This window comes from Labrus bergylta, chromosome 6 (genome assembly GCF_963930695.1).
Source record: "Labrus bergylta chromosome 6, fLabBer1.1, whole genome shotgun sequence".
Classification (NCBI taxonomy): Eukaryota; Metazoa; Chordata; class Actinopteri; order Labriformes; family Labridae; genus Labrus; species Labrus bergylta.
In genome coordinates this window covers 42,501-60,000 of record NC_089200.1, presented here as the reverse complement: position 1 = coordinate 60,000, position 17,500 = coordinate 42,501, and the positions used below count along the sequence as shown (strand labels likewise).

Genomic DNA, 17,500 nt, shown 5'->3' with positions numbered 1-17,500 from the left:
ATGATGATAATGATAGTTGTGATGATGATGGTGGTGATGGTGATGATGATTTTTATGTTTATAGTGGTGATGATGATAGTGATGAAGATGATGATGGTGGTGATTAAGATGATGATGATGGTGGTAGTGGTGATGATGGTGGTGGTGATGATAATGGTGGTGATGCTGGTGATGATGATGGTGATGATGGTGGTGATGGTGATGTTGGTGGTGGTGATGATGATGGTGATGATGGTGGTGATGGTGATGCTGATTGTGAAGATGGTGGTGATAATGATAGTGATGACGATGGTGATGATGATGGGGATGGTGATGGTGATGATGATGGTGGTGAACATGATGATGATAGTGATGATGGTGATGATGGTGGTGGTGATGATGATGATAATGATGGTGGTGGTAATGATGATGGTGATGATGGTGATAGTGGTGATGGTGATGATGATGTTGATGGTGGCGATGATGGTGGTGATGGTGGTGATGATGGTGGTGATGATGATGGTGATGATGGTGGTGATGATGGTGATGTTGATGGTGATGATGATGTTGATGGTGGTGATGATGATGATATTGGTGATGATAATGGTGGTGATGATGATGGTGATGGTGATGTTGATGGTGGTGGTGGTGATGCTGATTGTGATGATGGTGGTGATGATGATAGTTGTAATAATGACAGTGATGATGATGATGTGATGATGATGGTGGTGATGATGGTGATGATGGTGGTGGTGGTGATGATGATGAAAATGATAGTTGTGATTATGATGGTGGTGGTGATGATGATAGTGATGATGGTGATTATGGTGGTGGTGGTGATGGTGATTATGGTTGTGGTGTTAATGATGATGGTGATGATGATGATAGTGGTGATGGTGATGATGATGTTGATGGTGGTGATGATGATGGTGGTGGTGATGCTGATTGTGATGATGGTGGTGATGATAGTGATGGTGACAATGATGATGATGATGATGGGGATGGTGATGATGATGGTGGTGGTGATGCTGATTGTGATGATGGTGGTGATGATAGTGATGGTGACAATGGTGGTGATGGTGATGTTGATGTTGATGGTGGTGGTGGTGATGCTGATTGTGATGATGGTGGTGATAATGATGATGGTGGTGATGATGATAGTCGTGATGATGACAGTGATGATGGTGATGATTAAGATGATGATGATGGTGGTGGTGATGATGATAATGATAGTTGTGATGATGATGGTGGTGGTGATGATGATGGTGATGATGTTGATGGTGGTGATGATGATAGTGATGATGATGGTGGTGATGGTGAATGGTGATGTTGATGGTGGTGGTGGTGATGATGATGATGGTGGTGGTGATGATGTTGGTGGTGATGATGATGGTGGTGATAGTGATGATGATGATGGTGGTGGTGGTGATGCTGATTGTGATGATGGTGGTGATAATGATAGTGATGATAGTGATGGTGATGATGATGGTGGTGAACATGATGGTGGTGATGATGGTGATGATGATAATGATGATGGTGATGATGATGGTGATGATGATGATCATGGTGATGATAGTGATGATGATGGTGATGATGATGTGATGGTGGTGGTGATGGTGATGCTGATTGTGATGATGATGGTGGTGATGATGATGGTGGTGATAGTGATGATGATGATGGTGGTGGTGGTGATGCTGATTGTGATGATGGTGGTGATAATGATAGTGATGATAGTGATGGTGATGATGATGGTGGTGAACATGATGGTGGTGATGATGATAATGATGATGGTGATGATGATGGTGATGATGATGATCATGGTGATGATAGTGATGATGATGGTGATGATGATGTGATGGTGGTGGTGATGGTGATGCTGATTGTGATGATGATGGTGGTGATGATGGTGGTGATGATGATGATGGGGATGGTGATGATGGTGATGATGATGATGTGATGATGATGGTGGTGATTAAGATGATGATGATGGTGGTGGTGATGATGATGTTGATGGTGGTGATGATGATAGTGATGATGATGATGGTGGTGATGATGATAGTCGTGATTATGACAGTGATGATGGTGGTGGTGATTAAGATGATGATGATGGTGGTGATGATGATAATGATAGTTGTGATGATGATGGTGATGATGGTGGTTATGGTGATGATGGTGGTGGTAATGATGATGATGGTGATGATGTTGATGGTGGTGATGATGATAGTGATGATGATGGTGGTGGTGATGGTGATTATGGTGATGGTGATGGTGATGGTGATGTTGATGATGATGGTGGTGAACATGATGATGATAGTGATGATGGTGATGATGGTGGTAGTGATGATGATGATAATGATGGTGGTGGTAATGATGATGGTGATGATGGTGATAGTGGTGATGGTGATGATGATGTTGATGGTGGCGATGATGGTGGTGATGGTGGTGGTGATGATGGTGGTGATGATGATGGTGATGATGGTGGTGATGATGGTGATGTTGATGGTGATGATGATGTTGATGGTGGTGATGATGATGATATTGGTGATGATAATGGTGGTGATGATGATGGTGATGGTGATGTTGATGGTGGTGGTGGTGATGCTGATTGTGATGATGGTGGTGATGATGATAGTTGTAATAATGACAGTGATGATGATGATGTGATGATGATGGTGGTGATGATGGTGATGATGGTGGTGGTGGTGATGATGATGAAAATGATAGTTGTGATTATGATGGTGGTGGTGATGATGATAGTGATGATGGTGATGATGGTGGTGGTGGTGATGGTGATGGTGATGATGATGATAGTGGTGATGGTGATGATGATGTTGATGGTGGTGATGATGATGGTGGTGGTGATGCTGATTGTGATGATGGTGGTGATGATAGTGATGGTGACAATGGTGATGATGATGATGATGGGGATGGTGATGATGATGGTGGTGGTGATGCTGATTGTGATGATGGTGGTGATGATAGTGATGGTGACAATGGTGGTGATGGTGATGTTGATGTTGATGGTGGTGGTGGTGATGCTGATTGTGATGATGGTGGTGATAATGATGATGGTGGTGATGATGATAGTCGTGATGATGACAGTGATGATGGTGATGATTAAGATGATGATGATGGTGGTGGTGATGATGATAATGATAGTTGTGATGATGATGGTGGTGGTGATGATGATGGTGATGATGTTGATGGTGGTGATGATGATAGTGATGATGATGGTGGTGATGGTGAATGGTGATGTTGATGGTGGTGGTGGTGATGATGATGATGGTGATGGTGATGATGTTGGTGGTGATGATGATGGTGGTGATAGTGATGATGATGATGGTGGTGGTGGTGATGCTGATTGTGATGATGGTGGTGATAATGATAGTGATGATAGTGATGGTGATGATGATGGTGGTGAACATGATGGTGGTGATGATGGTGATGATGATAATGATGATGGTGATGATGATGGTGATGATGATGATCATGGTGATGATAGTGATGATGATGGTGATGATGATGTGATGGTGGTGGTGATGGTGATGCTGATTGTGATGATGATGGTGGTGATGATGGTGGTGATGATGATGATGGGGATGGTGATGATGGTGATGATGATGATGTGATGATGATGGTGGTGATTAAGATGATGATGATGGTGGTGGTGATGATGATGTTGATGGTGGTGATGATGATAGTGATGATGATGATGGTGGTGATGATGATAGTCGTGATTATGACAGTGATGATGGTGGTGGTGATTAAGATGATGATGATGGTGGTGATGATGATAATGATAGTTGTGATGATGATGGTGATGATGGTGGTTATGGTGATGATGGTGGTGGTAATGATGATGATGGTGATGATGTTGATGGTGGTGATGATGATAGTGATGATGATGGTGGTGGTGATGGTGATTATGGTGATGGTGATGGTGATGGTGATGTTGATGATGATGATGATGATGGTGATGATGATGATGGTGGTGATAGTGATGATGATGATGGTGATAGTGATGATGATGGTGATGGTGGTGATGATGATTGTGATGATGGTGGTGATAATGATAGTGATGATAGTGATGTGGTGATGATGATGGTGATGATGATGGTGGTGAACATGATGGTGGTGATGATGGTGATGATGATAATGATCATGGTGATGATGATGTGATGGTGGTGGTGATGGTGATGCTGATTGTGATGATGATGGTGGTGATGATGGTGATGATGACGATGTGATGATGATGGGGATGGTGATGATGATGATGGGGATGGTGATGATGATAGTGATGATGGTAATGATGGTGATGATGACAGTGATGATGGTGATGATGATGATGTGATGATGATCGTGGTGATTAAGATGATGATGATGGTGATGATGGTGGTGGTGATGATGATAATGATAGTTGTGATGATGATGGTGATAATGATGGTGATGGTGATGATGATGTTGATGGTGGTGATGATGATAGTGATGATGATGATGGTGGTGATTAAGATGATGATGATGGTGGTGATGATGATAATGATAGTTGTGATGATGGTGGTGATGATGATGATGGTAGTTATGGTGATGATGGTGGTGGTAATGATGATGATGGTGATGATGTTGATGGTGGTGATGATGATGGTGGTGATGATGATGGTGATGATGGGGATGGTGATGGTGATGATGATGGGGATGGTGATGATGATGGGGATGATGGTGCTGATGATGATGGTGATGATGGTGATGATGCTGATGTTGATGGTGGTGATGATGATAGTGATGATGATGGTGGTGATGATGACAGTGATGATGGTGATGATGATGTGATGATGATCGTGGTGATTAAGATGATATGATGGTGATGATGGTGGTAGTGATGATGATAATGATAGTGACGATGACAGTGATGATGGTGGTGATGGTGATGATGGTGGTAATGATGGTGATGATGATAGTGATGATGATGACAGTGATGATGGTGGTGATGGTGATGATGGTGTTGGTGATGATGATAGTGTTGGTGATGATGATAGTGATGATGGTGATAATGGTTATGATGATGGTGTTGGTGATGATGATAACGATGGTGGTGATGATGGGGATGGTGAGTGTGATGGTGATGATGGTGTTGGTGATAGTGATAACGATGGTGGTGATGATGATGGTGGTGGTGATGATGGTGATGATGGTGTTGATGATGAGGATATTTAAGATGGCTTTGACTGTAATTAGAACTCTCAGGAACAGCTGTCGATGTTTTCTTTGTGTTGTGTGATGTTGTATGGATAAAAGTGACTGATACACAGTTGTAGTATTCCCTGTCTCACTTACTCAGAGTACGTCCTTCTCACCTGACAAAGCTATTGTCTTTATGACATGACCTCTAACCTAAGAAAGTTCCTGAGTTGCAGTGAATTACATACAGGCTTACCTGTGATGTGTGCAGCCAGTACTTCAGGTTCTGCCGGCGGCGGATGTGCGGCAAGACCAGTGTGTAGAAAGCGTGTTCACAAACCAGAGTCAGCAAAGCTCCGCCCACTCCAGCACACAACAACACGAACAGACCAGAAAAGTGACCGATCCCCATCTGCAGAGTCTGACAGAGAGGAGAAGGTGGAGGAGACTCTGTGTGTGTGTGTGTGTGTGTGTGTGTGTGTGTGTGTGTGTGTGTGTGTGTGTGTGTGTGTGTGTGTGTGTGTGTGTGTGTGTGTGTGTGTGTGTGTGTGTGTGTGTGTGTGTGTGTGTGTGTGTGTGTGTGTGTGTGTGTGTGTGTGTGTGTGTGTGTGTGTGTGTGTGTGTGTGTGTGTGTGTGTGTGTGTGTGTGTGTGTGTGTGTGTGTGCGCCTCAGACTGTCATCAATCGTTATTTGTATAGCATCAATTCATAACAAATGGGATAATATGGAGGCAGGATTTCTATTCCTCGCGTTCCTGTTGTCCACACTTCCTCGCCCCTAAGGTAGGGTCGGAGCAGGCCGTGCATGAATGAGGACGGCAATGGTTGTGGGGACAACACAGTCCGATGGTGGTGGGTGGGCATCAGGAGGCGGTTGGGTCTGCCTGTGTCAGTGACTCATAGCGACCTGCAGGGGGCAGCAGCTCCACACTGCACTGATTCTAACTAATGGAGTAGGTAACGTTTAACCATCCTGCTCGTGTTTGTTTACATAAACGTGTTCTTGTTTGTAAACACTGACCTCGGTGACAGCGAACACACGGTTCCCACACGGCACCACTTTGTACCACTTGTCATGCAGCAGGTCCATGAAGCCCTCGGACTTGTACCTGCTGATGAACTCGGACATGTTGGAGGTCAAAGGTGAGTTCTGAGGCAGGCCAATACCATAACCTGGAGTAAACAACAACAAACAATCAACAACCACAACAAAGGTCCAAAACAAACAATCAACAACAACAAACAATCATCAATAACAAAGGTCATCAACAACAAATGTCAACAAACAATCAAGAACAGCAATCAACAGTCAAGACTAACAACAAACAATAATCAACAACAACAAACTACCATCAACAATCAACAACAGCAAATAATCATCTACACACTCACACAATGTCTCACCTTCGATGGCGAACGGTTTCCCTACGGTTGCCAGTTTACAGTCAGCGTCGATGGAAACTTCGTAATCGAGCAATGCTTTGTCCATGATGAAGGCATCGAGATGAGGAGGATCTGTCCTTCAACACAGAGCAACACTTTACGTTGGAAACCACAGCAACTGTGATGGAATAAAATGCTGAACAACTATTTCGGTCAGCAATCTGTGTCTGGTTGTTGTGTTCACTTTAGAAGTGTGTGGAAGGCGGCATCTGGCTGTGCAGGTGAATACCGGGAGTGTGTGATGAGTTTGTACTGTTGATCTCTGTAAGCGGAGTGGAGTGAGGAGGACGTTGAGAACGTGCATAAAATGTCACTTCCTGGAGCTTTCTCTGAAAATACGACCCAAGTAAAAAACATTATACAGGCAACACAGATAGACAGTGAACATCTACTTTTTCACATCAGTTAACCGTTCAATTATTAATGGGCGATAAAAAAACGATTTACACGTAAAAAGTTACACATAGAACCTTTAAAGTATCATAAATACACAAGAAGGTTCTCTCCTGTTGTCTGTGGTCATATCTCATGTTGTCCTGTAGTGTTACAGGAAATACCATGACAGTAACTAAAGACAACGATCAAAGCAACCAGAGACAACAACTACAGTAACTAAAGACAACAAATACAGCAACCAGAGACAACAACTACAGTAACTAAAGACAACAACTACAGCAACCAGAGACAACAACTACAGTAACTAAAGACAACGACTACAGCAACCAGAGACAGCAAATGCAGCAACCAGAGACAACAACCGCAGCAACCAAGGACAACAACTACAGTAATTAAAGACAACAACTACAGGAACCAGAGACAATAACTAGAGTAACCAGAGACAACGACCAAAGCAACCAGAGACAACAACTACAGCAACTAAGGACAACAACTACAGCAACCAAAGACAACAACTACAGCAACCAAAGACAACGACTACAGCAAAAAGAGACATCAACTACAGTAACTAAAGACAACAACTACAGCAAGCAAAGACAATAACGACAGCAACCAGAGACAACAACTACAGTAATTAAAGACAACAATTACAGCAACCAAAGAGACAACAATTACAGCAACCTGAGACGACTACAGCAACCAGAGACAACAACTACAGTAACTAAAGACAACAACTACATTAACAATGTACAGAGCAACTAGCACCACCCAACGGTATGGCAATAGTGCATGTGGACATCAACTGTAGCAACATGGTTAACACCTCAACTACAGCAGCTGGCAACTATCCACAACGGCATACAGAGACATATTGTTGCTCAGAAAAGTCTGTCTTTAAACAGAAAGAACCATTCACCATTGCCACAAGCAGTTTCTGCAACTTGCACCTCTGGCAACTTTACGGAATGTCTGGGTGTTGTCGTGATAATTTTGAAAAAATGTTCTCAGATTCAAGAAATGTTGCAGAAAACAGCAACTGAGCCACTCTGTCAATTCCTTTCCATCAGTTTGTTTCCTGGTTTACCTGAGCAGGTTCTCAGCAGCCGCTCAGATGTATGGGTTTGTCTCCTGGAAACGTGTGTGCGTGTGTGTGGGTGTGTGTCTTACTTGAGAGTGGCGACGCCTTCAGGTGTAGTTGGTTCATTGAATCGTCTCATGTACTCGTGCATCTCAGGAAAACTCTTCTTCATGTAGTCCTCTGCACTGCTCTCCCTCACCGTCCCAAATCTGAAACCCCACGAGGGGTGATGCAGCTGAGACACCAGCGAAGAAGAATGTTGAGTCAAGGTAAAGTCTAGGTCAGGTTTAGGTAAAGTCAAAGTAATGTCCAGGTAAATGGGTTAGGATTATGTTGGAGATAAGAGGTCAACATGTGGAAGTCTCAGCCCACTGACCAATCAGATGTCTTGATGAAGAGGGTGGAGGAGTCCCATAAAATAACATTATAGTCTGTAAAGTGAATGATTTTTTTGAACTGATATCATCCTTCATCCTTCAACAGAGACTAAAAACAATGTTTTTAAGATGTTAAATGATGAATATCTTCTGATGTCTTTGAATGATATTTTCATATGAATGTTTAGTGTCTCCATGCCGCTCTGTCTGTTATCATCAGAGCTGATCTGTAGTTTGGACATTAATACTCTTTGATGTTTCTTTTTTCTGCAGCTGTGTAACTTTAGTCTCTGGGTTTGTTTTAAAGCCTCTTTATATTATTAATATAGTTTGTTCAGAGTTTGTTAGATATGACGATCTGCTGATGGGAGACGCAGTGATGATTGTGATTTTAGGTTAGGTTATATGAAGCTAACTCCGCCCCTTTTATGTGAACGCGCTCTCTGACACTCAAGGGTTAATTATCAGGTTGATAAGCGGCTTCGTGTGACTGTTAATCATGCTCTCTGATGTTAGGGTTAGTGAAGCTGGACCCACAGAGACCATGGTCTGTTGGTCTCTCTTCGTAGAACAGACCCCTGATGTGTTGCTGATTAGGTGTGTTGTTGATCTGGTGTGTCATTGATCAGGTGTGTTATTGATCAGGTGTGTTATTGAACAGGTGTGTTGTTGATCAGGTGTTTTATTGATCAGGTCTGTTGTTGATCAGGTGTGTTGTTGATCAGGTGTGTTATTGATCAGGTGCGTTATTGATCAGGTGCGTTGTTGATCAGGTGCGTTATTGATCAGGTGCGTTGTTGATCAGGTGTGTTGTTGATCAGGTGTGTTATGATCAGGTGTGTTGTTGATCAGGTGTTATTGATCAGGTGTAACTGATCAGGTGTGTTTTTGATCATGTTGGGATCTCCATGTGTTGAAACAAAGATCCGGCCTGTAGCCACAGAAGCCTGAGTACGAGTACTTAAATGACTCTTACTCCCAGCATGCTCTGCAACATCTAACACAGGTGTCAAGTGTAGGGTCGATAAAAGCAGCCGCCTCTCATTGTTCGATCTCTTCACGTGTGGTCTCCCTACACCAGAGGATACCTCTCTTCACAAGCTTCCAGCTTCAGGGGAGACACACATTCCAACCTGGCCTACCTCCAAGGTCTGCTTTAGGAGTTTTGACTCAATCAGTTACTATCTGGTTCGAGCACAGAGAGATTCTTTCCTATTATTTTTGTCAACATCGGTGAACACAACTGGACAGGAGTGCTACAGAGAGCCACTGTTACCTGAAGAAGAATACACCAAGGAAAATGTACTCCTGCCACCAGAAAGACAACAGAGCATTGCTCTTGTCTCAAATCTGACTCCTGCTGCCGTCTCTTTTCATCTGCCACAGAAACCTGCCTGAATCTGTTGATTCAATAGATTGAAGACCAACCGAACCTTGAAACAATCATCAGAAAAGTGATTCCAAGTAAGACTTTAGTCTGGGCACAAAATATTTTAGGAAGGTTTATTCTATAACAACTGATAATTGTGCTTTATTGTTGACTGAACGTCACATTCTGTTTATTATCTGCTGTAAGCTGCTGCGTTTGTTTTTGTTGCTGAACCGCCATGTTCGCCTCTGTGTTTTCATTCAATGCTATGCTAGTGTGCTTTCAGTTAAATGTTTTCACATTCAGAAAGACCAGTGTACCTGCTGTTGAATCAAAGTCTTATTTATTTTAATTATTAATTAATTATTAATAATATTAGTAATTAAGTAACTAATTTAAGAATGATTTTAGTGATATTTTGGTTATTTTCCCCTGCCCCCGAGTCAATTAAACGTGGTTGAATAACATTGTCATTGATAACCAAATTGGCCTTGATAAAACTCCAACAAATGGTGCCCCGTGTGAGGCCTTCAATAAACCAGCTTTATTGCACTGTAAATGCACAGTAATCCAAATTTTTAATCCTAAAAGAGATTTTTCTTGAGGAAAATTTATCTTTTCGTTTGCAGATTTACTTTTCTTGCTTAGTGTTTATTCAAAGAAGACAGCAAGCTGTGGCTTAGTTTGTGTCGTATGTTGTTGAACATAATGATGGAGCCAGGGCGACTTTGTCAATGAAATAGTTTGTTGCTTTAATCCAGAGTTTTATCCTGAATAAATTCTTCTAAAGAAATGTATTTGTTTTGAACATTGACTTCTCATTTCAAGCAAAGCAGCCATCAAGTTGTGTTTTAGTTGTGTTGTTGTGTTTTGGTGAGTTGAGTAGAATATATTCACAATAGTATTCGTTGAGTAGAATATATTCGCAAAATATTTCCGTCTCTCAGCTTCTGTTTCTGTAAAAAAAAATTGGGAGTCTCTGGAGAGCAGATATTAAAACTCGGAATCAAAACTTTCAAGGAGTTTTCAAGGCTTCTTACCTTGGCATCGTGGATCCCTGAAACCTCCTCAAAGGTCTTCTCTCCCACCATGACAGCGGCAAGGTTGGCGGTGTAGCTGGACAGCACCAGCAGACAGAAGATTGCCCACAGGTTCATTAGGAAGCGGCCAGTCCAGCACTTGGGGGTCTTGGAGGACACGGTGCGTCCAAACAGGATGGCATAGCAGAGGTTCAGGGCAGAGGAGTATGAGAATACCCTGATCCTGTTGCGCCCGTGAGGCGTCATGCCATACGGACTCTTCCACTCATACAGCGTTAGGAAGAGCGCTGTGATGTGCAACGCCAAGAAGATGCCCACCCACATAGACCAGTGCAGGGGCCACATGAAGGCTCCAATGGGGGCTGCCGTGTCCTTACTGCGCACCAGGATTCCCAGGCTGGTGGAGAAGAAGGGTGACGTGAAGTCGATGACCCGGCTCCGCGCTGAGTTGATACTGAAGGAGGTGACAGCCAGATCTGCTAGTCCATTCAGAAGATCTCCTACCAGCCCGGTCCAGCGCCCAGCCTTCCACGCTCCATACTTCCCGTCTCCAACGATATAGAGATCGTACTCGAAGCCCAGATCCTCGGCCAGCTTCTCCAGCAGGTCGATGCAGTATCCATAGCAACACTTGCTGTACTCTGCAGGCAGGAAGCTGCCATTCCCACCGGCCACCTCCCTGAAAAACCTCTGCAGGGTCTCTGAGCTGTTGGTGCTGGCGTCCAGGCAGAACTGACCAGCAGGGCAGCTCCCTTCGTCATCCACGTCCCGTGTGAACACAAAGGGATGTTCAACCAGGGTAACCACACGGACTCGGCTACCCGCCACTGGCATCCCCGGCCTCCAGCGCCCCCTGGTCCTCCCGCTCCCACCTTCCATCCTGTGGGGAGGTTTGGGTCCCTGCCAGACTCCCTGGTCCTCCACCTTCAGCTCCCCCCCCTCCCAACTGCCTACAGTCACCCAGGTGGGCTGACCAAGCGCGTCACGTCGCAGGCTCCAGATGTGGAAACGTTGTGAGGTCACCACCTGAGACCGGTTCAGGTGGACCCGGACCGGACCTGTCAGACCTAAGAAAGACGTGTTGGACAGAAACCTGCAGGAAAAGAATACATATACACCTCTATTCAAACAGATGAATTATGTGGGCACATATGTGAAGTCAGACACATGTTTTTAATTCTGATACTTATGGCTTATGGCTTATGGCTGACAGGTGTGAACTGAACACCTGTGATAGGGTGAGGTCCTCACAGAGAAAATGATGAGGAGTGACCTTCATCACACAGCAGCTCATTATTCACAGTTTGAGAATCAATTATCTCACAGTTAACAGGACAAACATGTCGACATGTCGGGCAGAACCTGCAGGAATGTGAATGTTTGTGATCCTCAGAGGTTTGGTCCTCCTGACCCGGTTCTGCTCAGGTTCTGAAGGATTCAGGTGTCACTGTGATGAGTCAGTGTGTGATCTGGGTTCATATTAACACTCTGAACTCTCTGTTCCTCTTCACGCTCTGTATTCTATGGTTCTTTTCTTCTTCTGCAGCAGATAATCCGTCCTCAGAGGATTTTATCTTTCACTCTGAATGTTTTTTCATTTACAGAGAAAGTGTTTGATCTTTTTTTTTTCTGTCAGGAACTGAACGCAGCAGTTAAACCTTTTATCCTCCTCAAACCTGCTGCCAGACGAGAAATCTCAAAAACACAGACCCTGCTGCAGAGTTTCAAACCACAGCCAGCAATGTGTCCTGCAACTAGCAATGTGTCCTGCAACTAGCAATGTGTCCTGAGAAAAAAAGAGAGAGAGAGAGTGAGAGCTGGCCAGAGATCAAGCGAGAGTAAAAGTAACAGAAAGAGAGCGAGCAAGAGAAATGGAGAGCGCGCAAGAGAGAGAGAGAGAGTGAGAGAGAGCTTCAGGCTCTGTAATAAATCTCTTCATGAATAAAAGTTAAACCTTCATCATCTTTTTATTTACACAGACAGAAAAACACACCGACTGTATTCATAAATATATGAATGTGTGTGTGTGTGTTAACTCCTCCCACCTGAAAGAGAGGATCAAAGAGGTAGCTGAAGGGGTTGAGGTGATTAAGATGCAAACAGCTGCTGCAGAAACATGTAAATATTTGAAATAAAAATTTGCAGCGATGCTCACTGATCACCTCCGCCAGCGGATCACCCCCGCCAGCTGATCACCTCCGCCAGCTGACTACACACTCATACGTCCACAGACTGTAAATACAAATGATTGAAGTCTGAGTGATGTCACCCAGCTACACGCCTTATTGTAAATAACTCTTATCCTTCATCAAATCAAAACTGATGAGTCATCAAAACATTCACCCCCCGTACAGTGTGTGTCGATCGAGACATGAGCTAATCACACCTATTTGGTTTTTTGAACCAGGCTGTAAACATGTTAATCTCTGCTGTAAAAACAGGCTTTTTAGAATGGGTGTGTATGTGACTTCCTGTGCTTCTGCAGCCAGCCTCTAGTGGACACTCCAGGAACTGCAGGATGGGTTACACTTCAGCATCAGCTTCATGTTTCAACACCTGCGGTTGCTGTTTGAGTTAATCTCAGACCCAGGAGAAAATATTAAATTATTAAACAACTTCAACAGCAGCAAAGTAGCATGACGGCTGATTAAATACATTTCTAAGTATAATGTTCACATGTTGGTTCTCACCTGGTCAGGTACTGTCCTGATGATGGTACCTGGTGTTCAGACGTGTCGTAGCAGTTCACCGTGTTCTGGATCAGAGCCAAGTCCGGTCTCACCATGGTTGCTGTGGCGATGGCTCTGGAGATGAGCTGCAGAGCATCTCTGACGTAAAACTCGAGGGGTTTCCTCTGTACCTCTCCGTAGGCCAGCAGGCCGAGCGGCAGTCCAATGGCGTGCAATGCATCAGGGCTTAGCGGCTTGCCTAGAACCCAGTGCATCATGGGTAGCGTGAGTCCCAAGTCTTGGGCGCTGCGTAGAACACCTGCCGCGCATTGAGGGTCTGCTCCAAAAAGGAGCACAGACGCAGGTGAGGACTGGTTCTGTCTGAAGTGTCGTGACAGGAAATCGTGGATCTGAGTATCGTCATGTGACGACTGCGTCAGGTTCAAGACAGCGCGCAGGCGCCAGGTGGCACCGCTTCCACCATCCCATGATGCACCACTACTGGTCTGATCCAGGAGCTGCAGGATACCTCCAGACTCCTCCCAACCCCGACACAGAACCACAGTCCCATCCCTCCAACCGGACCGCCGGAGAACCGTCAGCAACAGATCAGACAGACTGGACTCTGGAACCCCGGTCAGCATCTGCAGGTGGAACGGGTTCTACTCCGAACCAGGAAGAAGCAGAACCAGCAGGAAGACCCGGAGGACGAGCAGGAGAGGGAGGACAGAAACAGAATTAGAACATATCAAAGTGGATCAGAGAACAAAGATACTCTGTTACAAACACGAGGCTGTTGGGATGAAGATGCTGAAGATGATGTGGAAAATCTGTATCTGTAACTTTCTGCAGACTGAAGCAGGGACTGTTTCCTGAGGGACAGAACAATACAATCAGCTGATTCAGTTCCTTAGACTTTGTTCTACTCAGCTGAATGCTCTCCCTCTCGCCCCTCATGAGGCCGTTGTGTCCTGAGGCATCATGGAGAACGTGGCGAGTAAAGCAGAGGCATGTTAAAAGTTTCTGTAAAGAGCTTAAAGAAAGTGTGTCAGAATTAAACGTAACAAAACAAATCATCAAATCCTGTTTTTAGAGGTAAAAGTAGACCACTGATCACACTCCCTGTAAACTGATGATGATGATGATGGTGATGATGATGATGATGTTAGCTGTTAGCACGTTAGCTAGCTTATCAACGAGCTGCATGAATTATAAACGGAGACTCTGGCTGTTTCCTTGTTGCTTTGGATACATTTGTATGATATATTGTCGTGCTGTTGTGCTGATTTCATAATGTTGTGTTGCTGTTGTTGTGATGTTGCAGCGTAGAGCTGTTAGCATGAAGCTAGCAGCATCAAGAGGAGGAGCTCTCACTCTAATGTTTCTTCATGAGCCAGAGTTCTGACTCACTGAGAGCAAAGTCTGCTGGGAGAACAGCTTCCCCACACTCAGCTTCATACAGAAAACATAAACACACAGAGGGGGAGTCATAGAGGAGGAGTCAGCTTCCCCACACTCAGCTTCATACAGAAAACATAAACACACAGAGGGGGAGTCATAGAGGGGGAGTCACAGAGGGGGAGTCAGCTTCCCCACACTCAGCTTCATATAGAAAACATAAACACAAACTACAATCAGTCAATTCATCAATGTGATGAAATAAAGCCATGTGGGGAGTCATAGAGGGGGAGTCAGAGTAGGGGAGTCACAGAGGGGGAGTCACAGAGGGGGAGTCAGAGAGGGGGAGTCATAGAGGGGGAGTCACAGAGGGTACGTCAGAGAGGGGGAGTCACAGAGGGGGAGTCAGAGAGTGGGAGTCACAGAGGGGGTGTCACAGAGGGGAGTCACAGAGGGGGAGTCAGAGTAGGGGAGTCACAGAGGAGGAGTCATAGAGGGGGAGTCATAGAGGGGGAGTCAGAGAGGGGGAGTCACAGAGGAGGAGTCAGCTTCCCCACACTCAGCTTCATATAGAAAACATAAACACAAACTACAATCAGTCAATTCATCAATGTGATGAAATAAAGCCATGTGGGGAGTCATAGAGGGGGAGTCATAGAGGGGGAGTCACAGAGTGGGAGTCACAGAGGAGGAGTCATAGAGGGGGAGTCACAGAGGGGGAGTCAGAGAGGGGGAGTCATAGAGGGGGAGTCAGAGTAGGGTAGTCACAGAGGGGGAGTCACAGAGGGGGAGTCAGAGAGGGGGAGTCAGAGTAGGGGAGTCACAGAGGGGGAGTCACAGAGGGGAGTCATAGAGGGGGAGTCAGAGAGGAGGAGTCATAGAGGGGGAGTCAGAGAGGGGGAGTCATAGAGGAGGAGTCAGAGAGGGAGAGTCATAGAGGGGGAGTCACAGAGGGTACGTCAGAGAGGGGGAGTCACAGAGGGGAGTCATAGAGGGGGAGTCACAGAGGGGGAGTCAGAGAGGGGGGGTCAGAGTAGAGGAGTCATAGAGGGGGAGTCAGAGTAGAGGAGTCACAGAGGGGGAGTCATAGAGGGGGAGTCAGAGTAGAGGAGTCATAGAGGAGGAGTCAGAGAGGGAGAGTCACAGAGGGGGAGTCAGAGAGGAGGAGTCACAGAGGGAGAGTCATAGAGGGGGAGTCACAGAGGGTACGTCAGAGAGCGGGAGTCATAGAGGGGGAGTCAGATTAGAGGAGTCAGAGAGGGGGAATCAGAGAGTGGGAGTCAGGGAGGGGGAGTCATAGAGGGGGAGTCATAGACGGGGAATCAGAGAGGGGGACTCAGAGAGGGGGAGTCACAGAGGGGGAGTCAGAGTAGAGGAGTCACAGAGGGGAAGTCAGAGAGGGGGAGTCACAGAGGCGCTGTAATAAAGGGGGAGTCATAGAGGGAGAGTCACAGAGTCGTAGAGGGAGAGTCACAGAGGGGGAGTCACATTCATAAAGGGAGAGTCACAGAGGCGTTGTCATAGAGGGAGAGTCACAGAGGCGTTGTCATAGAGGGGGAGTCACAGAGGGGGAGTTTAAATCTGACTCGTTCACTTCTGTGTTCGATAAAACCAGGACCGTGTTCACTGAGCTCCCTCTGTTTGCACCTTCAGGCACACCACTGTGTTTAATCTGATGTTTCCCACTCATGTTTTTTTTCTGATCCACATGTGAACAAACCAGGTCATCACTCCTTGCTGTTTCCTGATTCCTGTCCATCAGGGAGATGGCCAATCAGCTAACAGCTGTAGCTGCTGTCGCCATGGTGACAGTATGACGGCAGGATGATCCTACTCTGATCAAAGAGACTCAAACAGAAAGTCGTTGTTTGTGTTTTTCAAGTCTTAACTCTGCTACACACACACTTAAACACACACACACAACAATAACTACTCAACAACACAACTACACTAATACTACACAACAAGTCAACTCTCTCTCTCTCTCTCTCTGTTTATCTCTCTCTCTTTCTCTATCTGAAGCTAGTTCTTTTAACCTGGCTGGTTGGCATGGTGACAGAAAAGGTGTCAGATTAGATTCTATATATACACACAGTATATTCAGGGTTTGGGGGTTAGGGTTAACCCCCAAAATGAGTTAATCCTGATGGACTCTTTACTCAGCGGCCTCTACCATCAGCGTGTGAATGTGTATGAATGGATGAGTTAATACCGATGGACTCTTCACTCAGCGGCCTCTACCATCAGTGTGTAAAAGGGTTAATGTGACAGGAAGTGTAAAAAGTGTTGTTAAATATATCAGTAAATATGATCTTTTGTGCACATCGTCATGTCAGAAATTTAAAACTAGCTGCAGCACTTATAGCCATCTGATGTGTTCATGTCCTAAAATAACTTATTTCTGGCTTTCAGTCTAAAGTGAGATTAAGAAAGCATTTTCTTCTGGGACTGGACTTTAACTCTGACCGTAGGTCACATTTTTAGACTTACTTTGTACGCTGCTTGCAGCTCAATTTTACAGAAATGGTCAAAGAACCCCCTGACATCACAGCGTAGTATTCAAAAGTTACAAAGAG

General features: G+C 45.1%; 1 protein-coding gene across 1 annotated transcript in view; it reads right to left on the bottom strand.

Moving 5' to 3' along the window:
- Positions 1–17,500, bottom strand: part of grin3bb (glutamate receptor, ionotropic, N-methyl-D-aspartate 3Bb) — a 32,756-nt gene that overhangs the window by 12,650 nt on the left and 2,606 nt on the right. Inside the window, exons 2-7 of the mRNA XM_065956359.1 lie at positions 13,548–14,188; positions 10,858–11,950; positions 8,161–8,306; positions 6,559–6,674; positions 6,176–6,327; positions 5,411–5,575 (exon numbers count right to left, since the gene is read on the bottom strand). Coding sequence (XP_065812431.1) covers positions 5,411–5,575; positions 6,176–6,327; positions 6,559–6,674; positions 8,161–8,306; positions 10,858–11,950; positions 13,548–14,188 — 2,313 coding nt within the window. The remainder of the gene's footprint in view (positions 1–5,410; positions 5,576–6,175; positions 6,328–6,558; positions 6,675–8,160; positions 8,307–10,857; positions 11,951–13,547; positions 14,189–17,500) is intronic.